Here is a 25,700-nt window from a genome sequence, read left to right as displayed (position 1 = left end):
TTTTGACAGTACTACAAGCTACAGCCACAGCGACACCATTGTATTCAGCCAGTAAAAGTAAAATCAAAATACGACCTGTAGCCAACGAAGAAGATAGCATTCATTAAGAAAAATATATACCTACATATATTTTTTAAATATCAATTTTTCGAAAATGGGATATATTTTTCAAGTCTTAGTTTTAAGTCGTGTGTGAATTTGGTTAAATTTTTAGCCGAGGATAAAGAATTTATCTTGGGCCTTATTAAGCTGTGAGAATCGGGATACATTTTTTAATTGGCTAAATACTTTCTTAGTTGCAAAACAAAAGAATTAATGGTGCATAAAACATTTATAAATATTAACCATTTACAAACTTCCACCAAGCGTTGACCTGTGAATTTTATTTTTGCGTTTACATTCACTTTTTGTGTAAACAGTGTTTTGTTTTTGATTATAAATTAAAAAAATAAATTAATCCTTCTGCAAACAATTTATACTCTGAAGATAAAAGTTTAACCAGCTCCCAGAGCAGGGTAAATGTTTGACAGCTGAAAATTTTTTTCTAAAAAAATGTATTGTCAAAAATTTAGCTTAATTTAAGCTCCGAAACAAAATCCTCTCGAAAATACATTTGATCTAAGAATTTGGATAGAATTTTGTATGTTAGCTAAATTTCAGCATATATTTTGAGCACTTGACCATTTTTTTGATTATTTTGGAAATAAGTTTTTTAATCCTGTGACCCCCCCTGTGACAACTGTCTTAATGAGCTTTTCTGCCCTCAAATGACAAACTTGGTGCAAAAGTACATCATAACCACAGCTTAAGATTTTTGTTTCGTTTTAAAATTTGAAAAAGAGGTTTTAAGTTGATTGGCAACCATGGACCAAGCAAGATTTCTTTTTTATATCTTTTCTTACTTTATTCTTCCGATTTTTAAGACACAAAAAAAAAACAAGCTCAGCTCGTGGTTCTCTCTTGAAATATGCGTGATTTAAGTCTTTTAATTCTTGCTTTTCGTTTTGCGGATATTTGATCAAAACGTTGTTGTCATCAAAATATTTTCTACATCGCCTTCGCCATTCGACTCGCTCCGCTGTTTAGTCTTTAAGAGAGCGCGAATGATAGAAGACAGTTTACGTTGTATATATCTGTATGTTGAATCGTGCAAAGTCAGTTACGATACCAAATGTTGAAACTGAGGTGCGAATATTTCAAAATTCCATTGCGATACTTTTGTTCGATCGATTAAGATTCATCCAATGTGTTCATTGAAGATCATTACCTCTACGATTTTCCATAGGTAATCGACTCTAAATAGAAAAGATTTCCTTTTCGTTGCTTTAATTTGTGATTTGTTTATCAAGCTTTATACAAAATTTTAACAAAGATGTTAGTCATTTGTGCGTTTTAATAAATGTAATTATAATTTTTTGCTTTAGTCAAAAATAAACATTTGTTCAAGTCAATATATAAGAGTGCGGAAGTTCGAAATCATCTAAAAGCCACCTGCAATATTTAGAATACCTACGTGCACATAATTGCGAACGTCATTTGGTGACAGAACTTCAACTTTTTCAACAGCAATATTTCGAGCTCAGGTAAGTGCTTCTTAAGTGTCATTAAATTTTGTATTTCCGTCTTTGGTTGAGCCTAAAACAGTGTGCGTGTTAACTATTTAATTGTATTTAATGCTCAGTACTTTTTCGATATTATGTATTGCTGTATACACAAATACAAAAAAATTGATGCTGTTCATAATATAGGTATCTCATCGTAAATAGAAAACAAGAAGCTTCGCAAGCATATTCAATCAGTAGTTAGTTATGCATACATTCATTAATTTCAGTGGCGGATCTATGCAGAAAACAACAAGCAATTTTATAAAGTACAACAGAAAGGATGATTACAATTTGGACTATAATAAAACAAAGAATATTTTAAAAAAACACTTACATTTTGAAAAAAAAAAAAAACTTTCTGATGGTTATAAAATGTTATACCTACCTATTTTAACATATGAGCCATTTAGAATAATGGGACAAGTAAATTTGAAATTTGTGCATCATACCTATATACACAACTTTGAAAAGCTGTGTTTGATAAACTAAAGGTATTGTGAAAAAATGTTATCAGCTTTAAGTGCCCTAAATTAATTTATTTCAATTTATTTAACATAAAAAAAAAAAGAATTATTTAAGACTTTGAAAGAACCAACTTGCATAGAAGTGGACTTGACCTTTGTATTGTTATTCTAAACGAATCATAAGTGTATTGCTTAATTGTGTCTAAAACACTTTGATATAAATTAGGACGCCAGACATAATAGTAATTATTTTCGAATGACTGCGATTTTATGAACTTAGTTCTCTGGTTTATGTCTGGGTCACAAGGTTCAGCTATTATTTAGGCATATGAATTTTTTCAAGCAACATTTTGCCGAAATTTCTTTTCTATGGTATTTTTGACATCAATAGGTACGCCTTTATGAAAGTTTATAAAAGCAAAAATAAATTAAGGCACCTTCGTTTTTTCATATGGCAATTCGGGCTGCCTTCGGCGCCCCTGGGAGTAGGCCCAGGCTGCCCTGAATAAATTAACTTCTTTTTTTCATATGAAGGACACCACACTATTTGTATGAAAAAGTGGTGAACAAAAGTTAATATAGGCATAGGCATAACCAAATCGTTCAATAGGATTATTAGATCAAAATAATTCAAATCTTTTTAAATAAACAGGACAAAAATTGTGAGACAGGTTTGAATCGTTTATAATTTTTTGTTCGAAAAATGATTTTTAAAATCAAATGAATTTTTGAAAAACTAGAGCTATTTACAGAAAACACACTGAAAAACATGAAAACCGTTATAACTCGAAATCGAAGTGAAAACGCGATAATTATTTTTTCGAGATTATATTTTTAGAAGTATGTAGGTATCTAGTAGATACCTAGATAGATACTATCTACCTAAGGAACCAATGGTTTTCTTCTGTGGCGGTGACTGTGAGTCACCTCGAATATGTTTGCTAGCAGCACCTCCTCATTTCCCAGAAATGACAATTTGAGTCAAAATTGTGAAAAAATATTTTATGTTCATCTTTGAACATTATAAATTTATATAATTTGATGTGGAGTTACAGAGAGGCTATTCAAAATTTTGACTCAAATTAAAAGTAAGAAGATGGAAGAATTATGTCTCCCTCGATACCAAAACTATAATATCGTCTAATCAATGGAAGAAAAGAAGATCGTAGCAGACGTTTTGTTGGCGAATTACAAAAATCATAAGAAGTAACTTATGAAGTTTGTATGGATAAAGAATGTACAAAATCGCCATCTCTAACTATTTTTTTAGGGCTCAAGTTTTAGTTCGGGTATGGTCCGGGGATACCCTGACGATTTTTCTGTGTCATTATAAAAAAAATATATTTTCTTAACACATTTTAATGTACAATACTTAATACTTTTCGATAGCTTTCACCGTTTGAAAATTACATGCGAAAAAATGATATTTTTGACATTTGACTTATGACAGAACAAAAATTTCGCAGTCCATATTCAAATTTTGGATTTCGAATTAACTTTCTGATAATGTGACAAAAATGAAGTGGTTACGATTTTCTTGAATCAGATAATTTACTATGACCCTCTGTAACAAAACGAATTCGTTGTAATAAAAATAAATTTACAACAAAATTTTTAAATTCACCTCGAAGTTAAATATTGCAGGTATTTAAGTGTTCCCAGGGAAACTTGTACCATTATAGATTCAATAAATTATTAATTGTTTCAATTTTCGTTTTAGCCGAACAATATATCAAAAATGCAAAAGAGCACATTTGTTTTAAGTGAAATCAAAATATGTTTTATAAGTTACATTAATTTGGTTTTAACGTATCCGAATTACTTTGATAATTCCATAATTCGAAGAAAAAATTAATTTTGTGATTTAAGAAACTTAGGCGCCTATCTGGTGAATTTATCTGCAAAAGGGACGAGGAGTTAAGAGAGAAGATAGTGTGCCAAGTCTTAGGTGGGTGATTCAATATACATACATACCTAATCCAGAAGAAGTCGCAAAATGCCTCTTGAGAACTTAAGCCTTGTCCTGCAAAAGTAGATCCCCTTTTTCCACTTTCCTCTTTTTTTTTTCTTTTATGGCCACGTTTTTACTCATGCAGCAGGGACGAACGGAGGAGTGTCGCTTGGGTGTTGAACCCGGAACGGAATCTGAAACGCCTTGGGGTGAGCATTTAGATTATTATTATTTATCTGCAGTTTATTAGAGATCATGGATGAAAAAAAAATTAAAAAACGGCACTTTACTAATGCAAACTCAGTTAATTACTTCACCCACATAATCAAGCCAATTTTAAGACATAAAGAATCTAAGTAATTTAAAAAAAAAAAAATGCCATCTTAGCTGCTGCATATACAAAAAAAATTTCCTGCTTACTGCGCCTCTGCGATTCAAATTTATAAATTAGAGGCCGCACTGACAGGAGATAGGTCGCCGGTTTTAAAAAATATTTTTTTACAACGTTCGGAAGGTATTATCTTATTCCGCGTGTAGTGTGACTGAAATGAAAAATACGTTCTGAAACTTCTTTTTATCTAATGTATATTTCTAACCATATAAAAAAATCCTAATTATTTTATTCTCACTTTAACCTAAGTATAAAACTAAGATTTCACAGAGACAACTAATTAGAAACATGGAATACGTACCAAACAAATTTTTAATTCCGGTTTTATATTCTAAAAGGGTCAATCATTTGTTGGGAATCCTTGCTGCATCAGGTCTTGGCATCTCTTCACAGAAATCAAAAACCAAACGTCTTTTACTCCTGCGAATAAAATGTCCATAGTGCATGGTGATCGTCATTCTAAAGTCCTCCCATTCGATGAGGTTTAGGAGAGGACTTGAATATGGCCAGTCATGTACTTTCATAAAAATTTGTTCAAAAAACTGTTTTTTTAAGTTTCGAAGTATCCCTTGAGTATTGGGCCATTATCTTGTTGAAATGACCGAATTACCGGCATATTCGGCCCACGGTAGCATTATGATCTTCAGAATGTCAACGTATTTGTCTTTGTTAAGGTTACCCTCAAAAATTTTTTTCTGATTTCACCCCTTTTATGCAGCAATGTCTGTGTTATTAGGTACTTACAGATAATATTTTTTACAATCGATTTGTATCCCAAAAACATGTAGCCATGATTTTCATAAAGAGAATGAATCACCTTAAATTGACCCCCTCGAAGTATTACAGACTAATTAGTTCGAATTGAATTATAATCCTCGCGTTCAACGCAGGCCACCAGCCACCTCAATTTAATTTCTGAATTTTTAGAGTTTCTGATTGGTCATAAACCAAATGTCACCTAACTTTTTATGACATCTGAACAATCAGAGCCTCTAAAAATTCAGAACTTAAGTTAGACGCGAAGAATGTATAAAAAGTTATTCAATATAATTTATGAATTGCAGTAGGTATTTTCTTACCCATTTTTTGTAAAATTTCCTTATTAGGCAACAGAACCAGATTTTTTAACAAGCGCCTATTTTCCCTGTCTAAGATTTAATCCGCCACTGTATACTTTTGCCGTCAGAAAGGTTTCCACCAGCAAAATTGTTCGCTTATTTGTATACCTACTTATCTTTTTTCTTGGTGGGATGATTTCTTTTGTATTTTTTTTATTTTTGATCTTTTATTTTTCAAGGACTGGTCGTATGATTTGAACAAAAGGTATAATTACAACTTTGTACTGCGTATGTGTTTTCTTTTTATTCCCTATATATTATTTAAAGTTTAATATTTCTGCTGACTTTGAAGTCTGTGTCAGCGAAAGTCATTAGAGGAAAAGAAGGTTATTGAGCGTTCATTGGTTTCATTAAAAGACCTTCTGTTAATTGCGGTATTTTATATGAAATTCTAGTCATATCGGTGAGTCCCATGTGTTTCCATAAGTTTACCTACTTTCGATTTCACAAAAACTCGTAGTTGTGGTTTGGTATTTTTTTTCTCTTTGTTTTTATTTCAAAGATTGAGTGCTTATGCATTAATTTTTCTTTATTTGTAAAATATTATTATTTCAGTAATGTGCTTTTGGGCATATGTACAGTACATACCTACATATTAATCAAGGTACCTATAATTTATTAAAAAAAAAAAACTGATGTAGAAAAATATTATTGAAAATTATAATACATAAACAAGAAGTAGGTACCTTACCTACCTGTCATAATTGCTATAGTACTAACAAAATATACATAAGTAATTTGCACTACTATATACATAGGTATAGGTACTATAAAAAGGCTGTTTTTGTATACATGCGAAAGAGTTTAATATTTTGTGTTTTTTTTTTTTTTTAATAAAAAAAAATTAATAAATCTGAAATACATTTATTTATACAACCGCATCGAACAATTTCGAAATGTTGACTTATTCTTTGTCGAGTTTTTTTTTATATTACACGCAGAAAAATAATGGACCCACCGAGAAGTGGGTTAAATAAAATGTGTTAAAGTAACGTAGTCTTGGTTAAAAACTACGTAATTCTCGTTGCTAAAATCAACGTAGTCCCCTCGGTTAAGTTAAATTGTTTAAAATTACCATTTTAGAAGGTTATTTTAACCGATAAACTTGTTTATATTGATAAAGAAACTCGGTTACAATTTGAGATTTTATTAAAATTTAACCGAGAAAGTGGGTAAGATTAAACAATTTTTAATAACCGAGTCGACTCGTGTAATTTTAACCGGGGTTAGTTTGCAGGTGTTGATTAATCTCTCTGTTAATTTTACACGAGTTTTACGTTATTTTTAACCGACCATTTTTCTCCGTGTATGTTGTCAGGAATTGAGAACCTCTACCAGGAACAATGTTGTTCTTAAAAAATCATATTCCTATATGTTTCCTATAGATTTTACTCCTACTGTAAAAATTTAAAAGTGCAAATAAAACTACAAAAGCACAGGAAATGTAACCTGGGCTTAAGTTTAATCTTTTACTTGTGCTACACCTATAAGTTACAATCAGGGGGGTCATTCCGTAACTTTGAAAACGATAATCGAATCGATGATAATCGTTTTACAGTTTGAGAATCTTTAAAGCTATTTTAAGTCAATTCTGATTCAATATTTCCTAAATAGTTTATATAAATAAAAGTTTTCGTATCCATAGAAGTCGTATTAGTCTAGGTGAATTAGTAGTTGCCTCTCACTTGGGTGTCCGAGGTTCGAATTCCGAAATTGAAATTGTTTTTTTTTTTTTTTTTTAATTTCTCAATAATCGTCAATAAATAAACGATAGCTAAATAGGTCTCGTTTTTGGAGAATTTATTCGTTTTTGGATGCAATATTTGATTTTTTTAAAGTGTTTATTAATTTATGCCAATCACCGATTAATTTGCAAATTCCACAAACAAAAAAAATATTAATGATTAATTTCTAAAAATAACCATAATGTTAGAGTAAATTATTTTAATATGTGTAATAAAACCTTTTACGCATTTTCCAAAATTGTATTCAATGTATGTAAATTTCGACTTTTGGGTCATTAAAAAATTCATAGTGGTTCAGATATAGCAAAATTTTTCGACGTTTAAACTCACTAATTTTGGAAAATGAAAATTTTAAAAAATTACTCGTATATATGTACCTATATACGATACGATTAAGAAGGCAACTTAGAAACAAATCAAATCCTTTGTCTCTTCCATCGCATATTTAAGTGTACATGACCAAATAAGTGTATTTAAGTGTACATGACCAAATAATTCTCACAGATTTTTTCAAAACTTTCGCCTATCCAAAGAAGCGTTCGTTTTAGTATTAGAAACTATTAATTTTAACAACGGCCGCCGTTCAACATACATTCCGCCTATATCTTGTATTAAAAAACCAATAGTTTTTCGATACACATATTAAAATAATTTACTCTAACATTATGGTTATTTTTAGAAATTAATCATTAATATTTTTTTTTTTGTTTGTGGAATTTGCAAATTAATCGGTGATTGGCATAAATTAATAAACACTTTAAAAAAATCAAATATTGCATCCAAAAACGAATAAATTCTCCAAAAACGAGACCTATTTAGCTATCGTTTATTTATTGACGATTATTGAGAAAATAAAAAAAAAAAAAAAAACAATTTCAATTTCGGAATTCGAACCTCGGACACCCGAGTAAGAGGCAACTACTAATTCACCTAGACTAATACGACTTCTATCGATGTGAAAACTTTTATTTATATAAACTATTTAGGAAATATTGAATCAGAATTGACTTAAAATAGCTTTAAAGATTCTCAAACTGTAAAACGATTATCATCGATTCGATTATCGTTTTTAAAATTACGGAATGACCCCCCAGGTCAACCATTTTATTCAGAGGATTAAGCTTTTTCAACACCCTTGGAAAAAATTGCCTCCCTATGTTAAGGAACACAAAAAAGTTTATCTTGAGTTTTCTATAACAGTCAAATTAGGTTATGAAATCACAAAAATTATTATCAAAACAATAACAAACAATTAAACACAAAAATGTTCATAATCAGCTCGAAATTTTTGTTTTAAAAAGCTTATAGGTGTTTTGAGTTCAATTGGTTGGATATTCAAGATTAAAGTGTTCAGAACCAGGAAAAAAGACCGATCAACTATACTGATAATCTAAACTTTAAAGTTACATATATTGAGAATATCTATATGAAAATATAAATGCAATAATACTTTTTAATAATAATCATTTTTATCAAAAAACAAAACCGACTTCCATGGATCAAAACAGGGTTTTATAGTTTTTCTAATTGTTCCTGTGGCTAGAACTGAACGAAATTGTAATGGGACCACACTGCAGCCAACAGCTTTCCAATACAAAAAGAATTATCATTATTACTCAGTCCAAAGTTATGAGGTAACAAACATAAAAAAAAAAAAAAATACAGACGAATTGAATACCTCCTCCTTTTTGGAAGTCGATAAAAAAAAAATAACCGACTTTTATGGATCTAAGCTTATAATATTTATAGTTTTATCATAGATGCAATAGTCAAAACTGAACCAAATTAAAATAAGACCATACTACCATTACCTGCTTTAAAAAACAAAAAGAATAATCAAAATCGGTTAACCCCAGTCCAAAATTCTGAGGTAACAAACATATAAAAATAATACAGACGAATTGAGAACCTCCACCTGTTTGAATGTTGGTTAATCCATTTATTAACGACATCACAAGGTTAAAAACTTCTGCAAAATATATGTAAGGCTTAACTAGATCCAAAAATAACGAAATCATTCTTGGCCGCGTACATATAATCCACGTTCCATTCTAATTTGTTTGTTTACCTACTAGAAAACAAACTTATTGACTAATGAAAATTTTAAAGACATGTTGAAATATCTTTATAATCTTTAGCTTAGGTAAACAATAAAAATTAACAATATATAATTTAAGCATCAGTTTTTTTTTTATTAACAATAAGTTGTCTCTAAGGACATTCTTTAGATAGTTGTATATTGCGTCCCTTACATTTTAATATTTTTATTCTTGGCAAAATAGCTATCGCAAAGACATCATTCTCCAGAAATAAACTCGTTGGTAATTCCATTGAATTGAATTTGCGGAGAAATAAATTCATATCACGTAAAAAATTAAACTTCAAACAGTTTTAAGAAAAGTAACCAAATCAGTTAGTATGGCAAGGAACAAACATATAAGTACCAAAAAAAAAAAGTGTCAAAAAACCAATGAATTGAGTTTTATACACAAAGCTCTGAATGAGAGATTTGCACACTGATTTACATAATGCTAATAATTAGAATGGATTGGTGTCACATATTTAGGTCGCAAAATAAGCAAATTCCATAAGTTGTTTTTTCTTTTTTTTTAATTTCTAATAGTATAAATTGAAGAAATAATATAGGTATCTCAACATAATTTTTGAGATTAAGTGCTTTAGCAAAATAAATAAACTGTGGGAAATTTTTATAAATATAAAGGTCGTTTAAACAAAGTTAAACCGTGCAAATTTAAAATTAAATCAAAAATCGAACGAACGAAAAGAATATTGAAAAATTAAAAATTCATTAAAATCATATAGTTCTTTGATCAAACTGTAAAATCTAATATTTGCATATATGCAAGAGAAACGATGAAGATTAAATGTGTTTACTAATACACATTTACGTCCATTTAATTTGTATTATTTCAAAATGCTTAACGTTGGTATATGTAGGTAAAAAGTAGAAAGTAAAAGGAATATTTTATATCGAATGATCATTCTTTCCTTTTTTTACAATACAATACAATGTGAGGGATTTTTTTTATCAACTCCAAAGCTACATTACATATTAGATAGCAAATAGTGAAAGCGGCGGTCAAACTGTTTTCTTTTTCATTAATTTAAATTAACATTTTTTAAATGAAACGTTTAACATATGTTTATTAGGGTGTCAATTTTTTCCCAAATTAATCAGACAGATCCCGGATTAGTATATATAAAAGCATATTTCAAGACGTTTGAATAAAAACCAAAAAATGTTATGCAAAGGTCACTAATCTGCTTTTTGTGCTCTCTTTAATAATCCTATACCTACTAGGCTGGGTCACAAATGTATGGAGAAATTTTTTTGCTGATTTTTTTACGGACACAGTGATGAAAAGGTGCCAAACTGTATATAGAACAATAATATAAAGTTTGGTTATAATCAGACTTTATCATCTGCCTCCAGTTGCCCAGCCAAGTTCTCTATGAACATTGGTCCTACACTCTTAGGAAACAACTCAAGCCGCTTTCGAACCATTCTAACTTTTGTTTCAATAATGTCAAACATTTCTAACTCGTTTTATTTGTTAACATAGTCCAAATCAAGCTCCTCAAAAACTTTCAGCTACGTAGTATTAGTAGTTTCTGAGAAAAAGGCTTTCAAAAATCGCAAAAAGAGTAGCTGATTTACTCACTAACATACTTACTAACAAATGATAAAAATTATGGCAAACTTCTAGATTTCATAGAAACTTGTTATGGTCATGGATCTTGAAGTATGTACATACAAAGAAAAAAATCGAAAAATTGAGATTTTACATTCAGGGGGCGTGGTAACCGCCCATTTTGGTAGAATTAATATCAATTATTAAAAAGTATACTTCTGAATACCCTAAAATCTTGAAACTTGGTAGAATTGTAGTTAATGCAAAGGAAACATATTCAAACTTCAGATTTTCTGCCTTGGAGGCGTGAAAGAAACATATAATGTTTCATAAATTAATTAACAAGTCTTAGAAAAATGTAGTTTTGATTTTTTTTTTAATTTCTCAAAAACGACAAAACATTTTTTCATCCGGTTTTCTGTTTTTGCTTGAAAACAAATAAGAGCATTGAATTTTGAAAACTTAAATAGTACTTAATCACATAAAATTTTGAAAAAAATTAGTTCGCAAATTTAAACATTTTTTTTTCAAAATTTTGATTTTAATACAGTAAAATAAGGAGAAAAAAGGGGTAAATCTCGGAATGAATGTTAGTAGAAATTTTTTTTGCTCAATATCTTCCTTTTGCCATTCTATAACATATCTCAAAAGTCTAGAAAAATCTCATGTCCGCTTGTCGCGATTTCAAGGTCATATCGCGAAATGGAGATTTTCAAAATTAGCAAAAATAGGCTATGGTAGTATATACACATATGATACATGATTTCAAGGTATTTTTTAATGCTGATTCCAAAAAATCTAAAATCAAGACAATCTGACGTCTCTGGAAAAAGTTATACCTGTTTTTCATCTGTCAACTCATATTATTATAACAGTTGCAAACTTACTGCCGAAAAACCCTTAAAAGTTATGGTAGATGAACCAAATTTTGCATGAAGATTTTAGAATCCATCATTATTAAAAATCAAAACAATCCCTTACAAAAAATATATATACCTACGAAATAATGGTATTTTTTGATGGAGGGGCAAATTTTAGGATATGCACTAAAGAAGATTCTTGTTCATCTTAGGAATAAGTGCAAATAGGCTAATTTTTTTCATTTTAATCTTTGTTTGGATATTCTTTAACTACCCTCAAAAATCTAAAAAAAAACTCATGTCCGCAAGTCCTAATTTTCTTGGTTTGAAAATAAGGTGCAGATTTTAAAAAATTGGAAAACTACACTTAATATATTTGTGTCAGATCAACATGAATAAGGTGCATTACTTTTCAGGGATGGTCAGGTTGACTTGTAAATGAGTTTTGTTGGCATTAGTGTTAAAAAATACCTTTAAATCATGTCGCTTATGTTGGCATACATATAAAAATTTAAACTTTTCTTATTAATTTTTTAAAATCTGCACCTTATTTTCAAACCAAGAAAATTAGGACTTGCGGACATGAGATTTTTTTTAGATTTTTGAGGGTAGTTAAAGAATATCCAAACAAAGATTAAAATGAAAAAAATTAGCCTATTTGCACTTATTCCTAAGATGAACAAGAATCTTCTTTAGTGCATATCCTAAAATTTGCCCCTCCATCAAAAAATACCATTATTTCGTAGGTATATATATTTTTTGTAAGGGATTGTTTTGATTTTTAATAATGATGGATTCTAAAATCTTCATGCAAAATTTGGTTCATCTACCATAACTTTTAAGGGTTTTTCGGCAGTAAGTTTGCAACTGTTATAATAATATGAGTTGACAGATGAAAAACAGGTATAACTTTTTCCAGAGACGTCAGATTGTCTTGATTTTAGATTTTTTGGAATCAGCATTAAAAAATACCTTGAAATCATGTATCATATGTGTATATACTACCATAGCCTATTTTTGCTAATTTTGAAAATCTCCATTTCGCGATATGACCTTGAAATCGCGACAAGCGGACATGAAATTTTTCTAGACTTTTGAGATATGTTATAGAATGGCAAAAGGAAGATATTGAGCAAAAAAAATGTCTACTAACATTTATTCCGAGGTTAAACCCTTATTTAACTGGATTATTTTGAAAATTAATTTTTCAAAAATTGTTTTATAAAACAGCTTTATTTTAAAGCAAAATAAAAAAGAGATTTTGGGCTCAACAAAAAGGTATAACATGTTGTTTTTTCTTGTTCCGACCCACCCTCACGCTTTAGCTTTTTGGCACATCCTCTTGAATTAGCTTGTATAAGAAATGAGATCATAATAAATTAAGCAAAGCGTATGTGGTTTTTAGGCAAAATTCAGCTTTTTTCAAAAATGAAACCACAATCCGGAGGCACTTAGGCTTAAAATAATGAAATGAAATTTTACTTATAAGCTAACCGAACCATTTAGAACCTTTTAATTGCTGAGCCTTTTCGAAAATCCAAAAAATTGTATTTTGACCCACCCTAATACCTACACATAAAATACCCGTAGGTACAAGCAATGTTCTTATTCCGTTAAAAAAAAATAAAAGTATATAGGACTGCTGCATGTATTTTAATTCTCTCTAATGCAACAGCATTAAAATTTAATTAATCCAAAAAATTTAAAGAACAAAAAAAAATTATAAAATAACATAAATAGAGGCAAAACAATAACAATTTGAAAACTATATTCTACTTGTTTTACTTATATACCAAATCATTGAAAATATCGCCAAATTTTCAAAAAAAAATTTATTTTATTTCATATAACAGTAGCTGCGTTCCTTTGGAAATATTTATCTACTGCTTAGTACTTAAAGCTGCTTTGAACTACTTTTTCAATAGAGCAAAAGAAGAAGTAGATAAAAATGGTTCCCAAAGGAACGTAGTTAATGTGAACATTTTGTTTTAATAAATAAATTTTTAGTTCTAGTAAGACTGATTGTTTACTCAAGTTTTAAATTTATTTTTGTTAAAACTCTTTTACGATTTTGTTTGTACTGCAAAATCAGTCATCAAACCAAATACCTTCTTTAGATTTTAACTATCAACATCAACAGTAACACCCAAAACCTACAGAAAGTTTGTTAAAAATTGTTTTTTTTTTACGTTTGAGATTAATTTAAAAAAAAGGTATCAAAACGAGCTTTTTACGTACGACTATTTTATAAGTATTGACGATAAGGTTTAAATTAGGCTTTGTTTGATTTAAAATTAAAATAGGGTACCGTTATTTTTAACCATATTAAAAAAAAGGTTTTTCTGTTCGCTACAAGGACACTGGGTTGTGGTTAAAAACTGGTAAAATTTAAAAAATTTTGCAAAGTATATTTTATGTATGTAACTCATGTGATAGAATTGGAAAATTGTAGTAGTATAAAACATCCATCTCCTTATCTTAATATGAAAAAAAAATTTTAAATTGAATAATACACATTTTTAAAAACTAACGGAAATTTTACAACTTTATGCAGCAAAATATGGAAGTTGTCAACTACAAGTTTTGAGAATTCGAAAATGTTTGTAGCACACAATTTTTTAGTTTTTAACGCTTCTTTCAACTTTGTCATTGTGTAGATTTATATTTTGGTAGGCAGTTTATTTGGTCAGTTTGAACTTCCTAGGTACTAGCTTCTTCATTAGAGCCCAAATGAGATAATTTGCAAATAAGGTCAGTTCGAATTTCAAATTTAAATGAAATAATTTGGGAAAATTACCTCATTTGGGCTCTAGGGAAAACAGGCTATTAAATACTTCAGGAGTCATATTTCTATAATCTTTATAAATGTGAGATGACAAAAATGTATCCGCAAATGAAGGCACTAACCTTCAATTGTGTTCATTGAACCTATCCACAAGTTTACTACGTTGTTGACAATTTCTGAAAACGTTTCCTTAACTGGTAGACCCTACCCTAGAGTCTAGAATATATCGTTATATGTAATCTTCTGGACCTGTTCAGACCTTTTGTAAGAATAGCAATTTTATTATTATAGCCGGTTTACTTTAACATTGAAGTTTAAACAAAAAAAAAAAACAAGCAAATAAGTAAAAATAATATTTTTATTTATCAAGATTTATAAATACTTCCAGTTACTTAATGTAAGACGTAATTTATTAAAAATATTTATGCAAATTTAGGAAACATTTTTAACATTATGTCGATGAACTGAATCATCAAAGAAATTAAAGGTCAAGTTTGTTTATAACTACAGTTACTATTATTTTGATCAATTTTGTGCTTTTTACATTTACAAAAAAAAAAACCGTTAATACAAAAATTTAAATTTATGCTAAATTGGTGCCAAGAAAATCATAGATATTGTTGAACTTGAATCGACAAAAGAAAACCTCGGTTGAAGTTCACTGGCAGATGAATGCAACATGCTGATTATTACCTATTGGTTTATGCATATTGAATGCATACATGTTACCTTGTTAAATTTGAACCAATATTTTTAATGCATTTTTTATTAGGTATATTATGTTTCTTGTACCCCAAAGTTCATTGAATATTTGTTTTGAATACATACATTTATGATGTTAGCATTAACATTTGACACCTTAATGTTCAATATTAATTTCAAATTTTGTTCAGTGACGTTTTTGACGTAGGTATTGAAAATCGCCGTATTCGTTGTATCAATCATGTTTCATTATTGAATTTTCCACACGATATTAGCATAATATTAAATATCATACCAACAGACAAATACAAAAAAAAAAAAATCTATGAATATTCGTTTACTCTCATGAACGTTTCCGCGATATATTTGGAGCTCCCGACGTGTGGTGTAATGAATAAAACACTTTGTCAATAAATATATTAAAATTTGTTTGCACGATTTATTTGTTCATTCAATCTGAACTGAGATTACATAAAAATAAGTTCGAATTGTTCAAAATTACTTTTTTTTTGTTCAAACTCATTCACAGAAAAAAAAAATAGTAAATTTTATTTTTATTGAATATTTTCCTTTATTAGTGATAACAACTCTTAATTTTTTTATTTTCAGAAAAAAAAATATTTAAAACTAAAACACTATGGCAGTGATAACAAGAAGTGAAAACATAGAAAAACCTTCGGTAGAAAGTAATGACAAACTAGACAAACAAAACAACGTGACCCTCTCAGTTGGTGAATTCTTCGCATTCAAAAATGTTTTCATTACTGGAGGAACTGGATTTTTGGGAACCGTTCTTATTGAAGCCCTACTCGATACACATCCAGATATTGGTATTATTTACGTTCTAGTTCGAGGTAAACGTAAAGTTGATCCAAACGATAGAATATCAAGACTTCTTCAGAAACCGGTAAATTAAAATAATGATCGCACCACAGTTTATTATATTTCATCAAATGTTTCATTTTTTAATAGATTTTTCAAAAGTACAATGAATCCACTCTTCAGAAAGTTGTTCCTGTTGTTGGTGAACTTAGCGAGCCGAACTTCGGATTCAAAGACGATCTTCTGCAAGAGCTGACAGAAAAAGTGAACATCATTTACCATAGTGCCGCCACTATTAAATTTAGTTCACCACTTCGAACTGCCATTCGAACTAATCTCACGGGTACAATGCGGACAATAGAGTTTGCGAAACAACTCAAAAATCTTTCTGCTTACGTTTATTGTTCTACTGCCTTCTGCAATAGCAATAACCGTGGTCTAATTATGGAAGATGTATATAAGTCCCAGTATGATCCCTATGAGATGATGAAAATGGCAGACGATGACACGGCTTGGACTAATTTTACAGATGTCAAGTGCAAGGAGATCATAGGCGACCATCCCAATACTTATACATTCACTAAAAATTTAGCAGAGAACCTCATGATTTCAGAAATGTCTGGATTGCCAGCTGCCATTGTTCGACCTTCAATTGGTAAGCTATACATATATATAAGTTTAGAAATAAAATAAATGTACATTCTTATCGTAGTTTATGGAACATGGGAGCATCCAATGGAGGGCTGGGTAGGTAATGCCAACAGTGGCCACTTGGGATATCTTGCAGGATTTATCAAGGGTATCTTCAGGACAATGTGTGGCAAAGCGTCTTCTGTAATTGATATTATACCATGCGACTACGTCATAAATGCTTCTCTTGTGATGGGTTGGTATGTAGGCACACGAACCATCTCCGTTCCAGAAGTAATCCATTGCACTTCGGGCGAAGTAAATCCACTGACGTTGTCGGAGTTTTCAGATATTATGAATGCTAGTGTAAAGCGACACCCGCCAGATAACTTTGTGTGGAAACCAAAGACGAAGCTTAGAAATGGTTGGAGATACAATCTCTTTTTTTATCTATTTCACATTTTGCCTGCCATGGTATTCCATATTCCAGAGAAAATTTTACCAATTGGAATGCCGCACCACACGTGAGTTACAAAAAATCATTTTTATAGATGAATTAGAACCCATTTAATTATTTTTATTTTCCAGAGCTTTGGAATATATGAGAGTATTCAATAAAGGAGCCAAAGCCTTTGATTATTTTCTTGATAAGGATTTTCGTTATTCACTTAAAAAAGCTCTGAAAATAATGTCGACTTTGAATGAAAAAGATAAAAAACGCTACAACTTCGACTCAACGGTTTGCGATTGGTCTGCATTTATAGACCGTTGTTTAATTGGAGTACGGCGCTTTTATTTTAGAGAGTCTGCTGTAACAACATCGTGGCATCGAAGATATTGGATGACGTAAGTATTTATTCTAATGATAACACACTCATATTAGAAAATCTCACCTGTAAGAAACACAATCAAAAACACAATTTGTTTTCATCAGTTTTCCCCCCGGAACACTTTTGTAAGAAACTTTTTCACACTTTGATATCAATTTTTTATCAAAAAACAAAACCGACTTACATCTTACATCGAAACTGGGTTTTATGGTTTTCTCATACATTCTATAGCCAACACTGGGAGAAATTAAATAGGACCACACCCGCTTTCCAATAAAAAAAGAATTATTAAAATTGGTGCACACATTCCAAAGTTATGAGGTTACAAACATAAAAAAAATACAGACGAATTGAATACCTACTTCTTTCCGGAAAAAAAAAAACGTTTAACATATTTTCATACAACTTATAAGTATTTAAGTAAATCATAAATCCCTATGTCCCACATATCGATTTGCAAGAACTTCAAATTACATCCTAAATCCCACTAAGTTGAACATAACTTAGGGGTAAGAAATAGTAGAACATTAAGTTGTTTATGTTCTACTTAAGCAATTTTTTTAAATAAAAAAGAAAGAACGACGCACGCCCAAAAAAATGAGGTAGAGAATTTAAAAACAGTGGTTATTAATTCAATAAAAATTAACTTCATTCCAATAAGAATATAACCATCTTCAGATAGTAAAAGTTGCAGCTTAATTATTTTTTGAAAGTGTTCACTATTTAAGGCCCAATTTATTCACTCTCCATTATATTTAAAGGCTCCATTATAAATTATAAAACTTTCAAATCGCATACAAATTTTAAAATTTCCCCTTTTTAATGGCGACTTTAAATTTAATGGAGTGCGAATAAATTAGGCCTAAATGTCACATTCCCTACATTTATCTTCACAAACACACACAAATTTTGTTGAAATATATTAAACGCATATTTTGGGCTTAGTTACACTTTTTTAAAACACAAATAAAATAATTTACTTTTCAATCAATTTGAAGTTTTAGTTGAAGTTCTCATCGATATCTCGCATGAAAATGGATTATTGCTAAGTTTAAAATTTTATAGAGAACTGCACTAGAGTCGACTTTTGGTATAGAAGTATATTATCATTTTTTATCATAAAGTTTATTATCAATACTTCTTCTTGGCTTTTTAAGTTTCGTATGTTTCCATACTTGCAGTTTGGCTGCTATTTTATACCGTCAATTTCATTCTAATCTTTGAACAACAACATCTTGAAGGTGCTTCCACCAAGTGTTTATGGCTAGAGTTACAGTACTGTATCACGGAGGCCAATCCGATCATCAGACTCCTTTATTCCATTTTTGTCGGTGGTGCTTAGTCTAGTAATTTTTCATTTAATTTGAAAAACTTTTTCCGTCACACTTCAGTATTGAACCTAGACCAAGCGAGTTCAGAGGCCAGTACTCTACACACTGCGCCACCTTACCACAAAATTTAGCTTCACCCAATTGTAGATTTATCAGTTCATCACTTTAAATGAATAGACTTAGCATTTTTACTAGCTCCTTCAAGTATGATTATTGTTATTCGGCTCTTTCCTGTTTTTCTCCATATTCTTGGCAGTTACCTGAAAATTATAATAATATATTTTTTTAACTAAAAAATACAAAAACCGACTACTTCATCATGTCAAAATTGGACCAAATTCAATTGGGACCACATTCGAAGCACTAGTTTCAAATAAAAAAGAATCATCAAAATTGGTCAAAAGTTCTGAGATAACAAAAGTTTAAAAAAAATGTAGTCGAATTGAGAACCTCTTGGTCGGTCGGTTGCATACCCTAAAATTTCTCTTTTGAATGTACATTATAATTTGTTATTCAATTTTCATTAAAAGAATGCGATGTTATTGCCTAAAGGCCCTTAAAGGTAGAATCCATAGGCGGCGAGCAGTGCCGGGGCCCCACTTCAGCTTAGGGCCCCTCGCCCTGACTACGAACAAACAAAGTTTCTTGGAGTTTTACCTTCAATAAAAAACAGCATTACATTTGTATTTGTTATAAAAATAAGAAAAAGGACAACAAAAAAAAGAAGAATAAAAAAAGGTTTGCAAATCATTAAAACATTAGCCACGTTCCATTGGAGGTGGTAGTTTACTCATGAGTAGATCTAGTATACTATAAACTCATGACCTACTCGAGGAGATTGGAATGTGTAGTCTTTGAACTAGATTTATCTTCTCCTGAAGGGCCCAACCAGGCGATGCTAGATTGAGGGATTTTTTCCGTTTTTTTCAGAGAAAAAAGGAAAAATCAACTCAAAAAAAGTCAAAACAGTCAGCTCAAAATCTTTCACGTTTTAAGCCTAGTACGCATTTTTTTCCGTATAGCATAAAACTTTTATTAATACTTTTTTTTTGTAATTGGGCACGTTCAGGAAATGTTAGGGACTAGATATTTAGGCAACGTCATTTTCTGAACGGAAATTTGAGTAAATTGACTAAATTAGTTTGGATACGCCATTATTGTCAAATTTCGAAATTTACTTGAAAATTTTACAAATCCCGTGGGACAGAAACCAAATTTCACTTTACTTTAATAAATAAATATAATTAATTATAACCGATAATGCACTTTTTACTCGTTTTTCACTCAAATAGATTTAATTCTGTTGTAATTAAAAACAATCATCTGTCATGTTGACAAAAAAAACTTTCCTAAATATTTAGGGAACATTTTCTTGCCTAACTTTCCAGTCAGCTTTCCAATCAAATTACCTAAATTGGAAGAATTTTTTTTGACAGTTGACCAATCAGAGGCCGAGAAATTACCTAAATATTTAGTCCCTAAAGTTTCTGAACCTGCCCATTATCAATATCTCGTTTGCTAAGAATATTCAAAAAAAGGCGGGAAGAGTGAATTTTTAAACAAAAAATAAAAATAGTAGCTGTAAATGGTTTTTAAACTCAAGGTGCCAATCATCGGAAAAGGACCCGAGAATTACTTTGCCTATGGGCACATGACATGGTTAATCCGGCACTGGCGGCGAGCACCCCAGACATAGTAAGAAAAATTATCAGGTAAGTTTTCAGGTGTTTTCAATGAAAAAAGTTGATCAATTCAGGTTTAATCCAATACTGTATCACTTTATTGCATCTTTATTTAAGTCTGAATGTTTTAAAAATAATTGACGAATGGTTAATGTTTCATAAATTAATTTACCGACTTGTTGCCACGTAAAAACAGAAAATAAAGAGGTTTTTTAGAAAAAAGTAGTTTTGGTTTTTTGTTAATTTCTCGAAAATGACAAGATATCTTGAATCTGGTTCTTGTTTAAAAATAAATAAGAGCATCGAATTTAAAAAACTAAATTAGTACTTAATTAAATAAAATTTTGAAAAAAATTAGTTTTTAATTTTTAATTTTGATTTTTAAAATTAATTTTTCAAAAACTGTCCCATTAAATGGCTTTGTTTAAATTTTTGTATAAGACAAGGGTTTTGGCTTTACAAAAAGGTATAGCACGTTATTGTAAGGGTAACCGTTAATTTTTAATAAATTTTTTTCCAAAATAAGTCACTTTGCTGTTCGATCTTGAAAATCGCAACTCGCAGCATTCATTCCGAGGTTAAACACTTATTTGACTGGGCTATTATTTTATTTGTCAAATTGACAAATTTTAAATGGTTGTCTTAATTTTATTTTCAACCGAATATAGGTATTATTTTTAATACCCTTAGATTGTACCAAAACCTTTTTTGTTTTTATCACAATTTCTCTCAATTTTTCGTATCTAAGTGAAGTTTGTTGAAGAAATTCAGGTTCCTGCTCAGCACTCAAAATAAAATAAGTCACTTAAAGTTATTATGTACACCAGAAATTTCCATTTGAAAACCCCTTTAAAATACTATTTGACTAACCTAGTAAGAAAAGGCATCCTTTTTTGATTGTGTGTTTCGAGATGTTTTCTAATATGAGTGTTTCTTATTTCCGAAAAATACTGTAGCCCCTATTCTTAACAATTTTTTATTTGATATACCTACATACATAGGTAAATAAAAATATATATTTGTTCTTTTTTTACTAGATTCGAAATCCTCTACTACCTGGGATATGCTCTCATCTTTGCTGCCATTTTTGGTATTTTAAATGCACTTCTTGGTCTTAACGCTGGACTTCCAATAGCTATATTAATTTGGGTGTTTTTGGTGTGGTTATAATAATGTAACAAGTACCAATTTATTAAGTAAGTTATGGTAGAATAAGAAAAAATAAATAAATCACTTTAAAGTGTGAAAAAAAACTGATGTTGATTATTATTTTATTTGTTTTTAATCTCAGACGGGCAAACAATTCTTTTTTAATAGGAATCTTAAGACTATGTACTTGTACTTGTATAAACTATTACTGCCGCCATATCCATAAAAAATATTTTTATATTCAGGTCTGATGCTGGTGAATTAATCGTTAAACACAATCAATACATCGCCCTAAACTTCATAAAGTAGTGCAAAATTTTCGTTTGGAATTAGGATTAGATGTTTTTGGCAAACGTCACAGATTTGTAAAGTCCGCTTAAGGGCTATGTGGAGTTGGCATGGTACCCACAAATGCTAGATTTTTTTCAAACGTGCCTGGGTCGATTGCCCAAAATTAGCCCAGAATAGCCCAATATTTTTTTGTTAACTGTGGTTCGTTTGCCCACAACGTTTTTTGAACCATACTAATCTAATTTGTTTGTTCACCTTTTATCCGTATTTTCCCACCTACAATTTTCGTTCTTCTATCCTTCCAAAAAGTTTTAGAGCAAATTCATTTTTTTTGGAAGTCTGAAAAATGAAAAATACCCTAAAATGTTAAAATTTTGAGGTAGACCTATAAAACCAATTGCATTCGTTTATCCAAATCGAGTTCTTGATACATTCCTAAAATCATAGTATATCCACCCTACGTTCAAGAAATGCCTATTCAAAATTTGCACTAAAGATTTCAAAAGTCCTCAAAATTCCCAACAAAAGTTACGTATACACCGCAGTGACTTTCTTAGTTTCGTCTAATTTAATCACTGTTTTTTGTTAGCCATTTACTAACTGAAAATAATACGGCTGTAGAGTAAAAATTTGACTGTGGGCTTCCACAGGGCTGCATAATTTATTTTCTTCTTTATAGGCAAAAAAAAAACACCTAAAATTATAAAAATTAAATTCATACATTCAAAGTAATTCTTATAATATAAATCACGTATTCTTAAACTTAAAAAAATAAAAACAAGAAATGACATCTCAAAATCCAAAAGTCCAACTTTTAAGATCTGAAAAACCTGCAATGCAAGATATTCAAAAAATACATTATCAAGCTCAAACACCCTTGAAGTCAACGAGTGGTTATTATATGGAGCGAAAAGAAATAATCATGACAGAACTTCTTCAAAGTTTATTAAGATGTATAGCTACATCTGTAAAGGTAAATTTGAAAAAAAAAATTTGATGTACCATTTTATTATATTCCGATTTAAAGATAAAGAATTCATTTGCAAGACTTCAATTTCAAAACTCAAATTCTTACTTTGGCTGGCTAGATTCAAGTGGTTTCAGAGGGTTCGGAACTTATACTTTTGCAGTTGGTACATCATTAAAAGGTTGATAAAATTTTTAAGACATTTACATTGTACCTAATGTATAACCTGGTTTAAGGTACTTTTGAGGGAAATTCTCCAAAAGGTTTAGGAAGCTTAGCTTATGTAAATGGCGATGTGTACGAGGGAGAATTTTTAGCTGGTTGTCAACACGGTTATGGCCACTATAAGTCCAAGCGCTTTCAATACAACGGTTGCTTTGAAAATGGCAAGTTTCATGGAAAGGGTGTTTTGAAGGTTAGAATATTAAGTTATGTTCTAAAATTGAATCTAATTTTATCTTAAAAAAAGACAAGAACAGAAGAGATTGAGGGAATTTTCCATTGTGGAAAAATTAAACAAGGAGAGATTCGTGATTGTAGTGGATTCTTTAATGGAACATTTGACGAATCGGGTTCAAAAAAATCAGGAAAATTTGTGTTTAAAAATGGAAATACTTACAACGGATTCTGGTTTGATAACAAATTTGATGGATTTGGTGAGTACAATTGGATTACAGAAGACCAAATTGCTTTTAAATCGGAAACAAAATACATTGGATACTGGAAGAACGGAGAACGACACGGGTTAGGTATGCTTATATTTAATGAAAGGCGTGTTATTTGTTTGTGGTTGAAAGGTAAAAAGAGTGGAGCAGGTATAATAATTGCTGCCAATGGAACCTGTTACTCTGGTAGGGATTTATTTTCTGACAATCAGTATATACAATCCCAATGCATCAGAAACTGTGAAGAAAGTAGATCGATTCTCTCAAAAGCTACAAATATTTTAAATATGGATGCGAAAAATGAAAACATAGATGATCAAATAAAGACTTTCGTGAACATGGTACATAAACTGGTAGATCAATATTCAATTTATTGCTCTCCCATTAATCCAATACGTTTCCCGGATTATGAGCTGCCAGTTGGGTTTTTTGGATCATTTTCAGAGTGCAAGTACTTGCAGCAGGTTCTCGTTGAAAACTATACTGTATTCAAAAAGCTATACAAGAAATATACTCATGTTCACAATGAGCGTATGAACTATCTTGGATTAAATCTGTTTTACATGGACGTCTTTCACGGGGTGCAAGATATTAATATTGCAGAATGTTTAAAAGCTGGTTTCCTTACAGTAACTGATTCTCAAATTTACTTTGATAAAACAAATCATAAGAACCTACTAGATGCTGTTACATTTTTTGAGTTCTTTCAACATTTTGTTCATATCTCAAAAGTTTTGATGGATAATGATGACTTGAAGTCAAAAGCTAAGGAATTGAGGCCAACGTTTTTCGGAGACTTAGCCATGGGCTCACTTTTACTGCTGAAGATGTTGGAATATAAGGATTTACAACTATTTCAAGTAAGAGAAGGGATTCGTGATAATCCTCTGAATATTGTTAAATTATTGAAAATCCTGGAAGAGATGTTTATGAACGAGATGAGTTCAAGAACGGCATTTAAGTTTTTAAAGATGAAAAATGTTATAGATAAGAGATGCACTGAACTCCGAGAAACAATCGAAAATTTGTATGGAGTAACTAAAGCAAGTTTAGTTCTATATGATGAAACATATAAATTAAGTAATTTGGAAGTTATTGAAATTATTTTTCGCACAACTCAACGTAAAATTATACAGAATGCTACACCTATGTTTGGACCAACATTTAAATAAAATAATTAATACCTACATTTTTTTTTTTTGTTTTTAAATATAATAATGTTTACCAATTATACCTATAATAGAGTAGTTAAAGCTCAAAAAATGGCAATATAAGGGAACCCGGCCGAACAGCTCTGATTTTGATAATATTTTTTTCAAACGTCGGTAATTGAAAATACTTTAAAGTTGCCGCTGTTGCCGTTTTGATTTTTTATATTTAATTGAAGATTTTTGTGAACAAAAAATTTTTTTTCAAAAATGTTGCTTAAATTTCATAAACTACATAATTGATGCCAAAAGATTGCCTAGGAAATTAGAGGAAAAAAATATATGGGAGTGAGGGACATCGTTTAAGCGATAGATGCAATTTTCTCATAAATTGACTTCAAACAGAAAAAAAAATATTTGAACACAACGGCAGCACCTACAATATTTAAATATACATTTTCAAAAAGCTAGAAGCTTGTTCATATTTGTAAAATTAAAATTAAGTGAATTGAATGAAGGGCTTTTGAAAGAATGGTAATTAAACTCAGATTTTGAAAAAAGTTATTGAACAAATTTCTGTAAGAAACTCTTGATTAAATTTGGCTGAATTAAATTTAATAGATAGAAATGAGATTCTGGCTTTTTAAAAACGTGTATGTAAATATTGTAGGTGTTGCCGCTGTGTTCAAAATTTTTTTTTTTTGTGTTTGGAGTCAATTTGGGAGAAAATTGCATTTATCGCTTCAACGATAGAAGATTGTCTCTCACTCCCATATATTTTTTTCATTAAATTACCTAGAGAATCATATCATTTATTTTATGAAATAAGCACAAAAAATGGTTTTGTTCAAAAAAAATTTAATTTTAATCTAAAAAAACAATACGGTAACATCGGCAATTTTAACCTATAGA

The 25,700-nt window shown here is 30.1% G+C and overlaps 2 protein-coding genes and 1 long non-coding RNA gene across 4 annotated transcripts; 2 read left to right on the top strand and 1 right to left on the bottom strand.

Annotated features, from left to right (window-relative positions):
• The first annotated feature begins 1,077 nt into the window (after positions 1-1,077).
• Positions 1,078-21,800, top strand: LOC129920986 (putative fatty acyl-CoA reductase CG8303). Of its 2 annotated transcripts, XM_056002579.1 has the most exons (7): positions 1,078-1,285; positions 1,425-1,583; positions 15,883-16,180; positions 16,246-16,750; positions 16,808-17,249; positions 17,314-17,571; positions 21,606-21,800. In XM_056002579.1, the coding sequence occupies exons 3-7, from the start codon at positions 15,911-15,913 to the stop codon at positions 21,736-21,738; spliced, it is 1,608 nt and encodes a 535-aa protein (XP_055858554.1). In that variant the 5' UTR covers positions 1,078-1,285; positions 1,425-1,583; positions 15,883-15,910; the 3' UTR covers positions 21,739-21,800. The 2 variants fall into 2 exon arrangements, with proteins under 2 accessions (XP_055858554.1, XP_055858555.1); XM_056002580.1 differs by lacking the exons at positions 1,078-1,285; positions 1,425-1,583 and adding an exon at positions 15,793-15,814.
• On the bottom strand, positions 3,485-4,294 carry LOC129920988 (uncharacterized). Its single transcript, XR_008773448.1, has 2 exons — positions 3,693-4,294; positions 3,485-3,632 (listed from the first exon to the last, which is right to left on the bottom strand). It is a non-coding gene; the product is annotated as an uncharacterized LOC129920988 (long non-coding RNA).
• A 928-nt stretch (positions 21,801-22,728) lies between the features above and the next one.
• On the top strand, positions 22,729-24,852 carry LOC129920985 (uncharacterized). Its single transcript, XM_056002578.1, has 4 exons — positions 22,729-22,981; positions 23,036-23,156; positions 23,212-23,390; positions 23,445-24,852. Exons 1-4 carry the CDS (start codon positions 22,793-22,795, stop codon positions 24,810-24,812), a joined length of 1,857 nt encoding a protein of 618 aa, XP_055858553.1. The 5' UTR covers positions 22,729-22,792; the 3' UTR covers positions 24,813-24,852.
• The last annotated feature ends 848 nt before the right edge of the window (positions 24,853-25,700 follow it).

This window comes from Episyrphus balteatus, chromosome 1 (genome assembly GCF_945859705.1).
Source record: "Episyrphus balteatus chromosome 1, idEpiBalt1.1, whole genome shotgun sequence".
NCBI lineage: Eukaryota > Metazoa > Arthropoda > Insecta > Diptera > Syrphidae > Episyrphus > Episyrphus balteatus.
This window is presented reverse-complemented; position numbering and strand designations above follow the sequence as displayed.

Excerpts from the sequence above, each read along its gene's own strand:
- LOC129920986 (XM_056002579.1), top strand. The coding sequence starts at position 15,911 with ATGGCAGTGATAACAAGAAGTGAAAACATAGAAAAACCTTCGGTAGAA. Across the intron at positions 16,181-16,245 it reads CAAGACTTCTTCAGAAACCG|ATTTTTCAAAAGTACAATGA; the intron begins GTAAATTAAAAT and ends ATTTTTTAATAG. Across the intron at positions 17,250-17,313 it reads ATTGGAATGCCGCACCACAC|AGCTTTGGAATATATGAGAG; the intron begins GTGAGTTACAAA and ends TTTATTTTCCAG.
- LOC129920985 (XM_056002578.1), top strand. The coding sequence starts at position 22,793 with ATGACATCTCAAAATCCAAAAGTCCAACTTTTAAGATCTGAAAAACCT. Across the intron at positions 22,982-23,035 it reads GTATAGCTACATCTGTAAAG|ATAAAGAATTCATTTGCAAG; the intron begins GTAAATTTGAAA and ends TCCGATTTAAAG. Across the intron at positions 23,157-23,211 it reads AGTTGGTACATCATTAAAAG|GTACTTTTGAGGGAAATTCT; the intron begins GTTGATAAAATT and ends ACCTGGTTTAAG.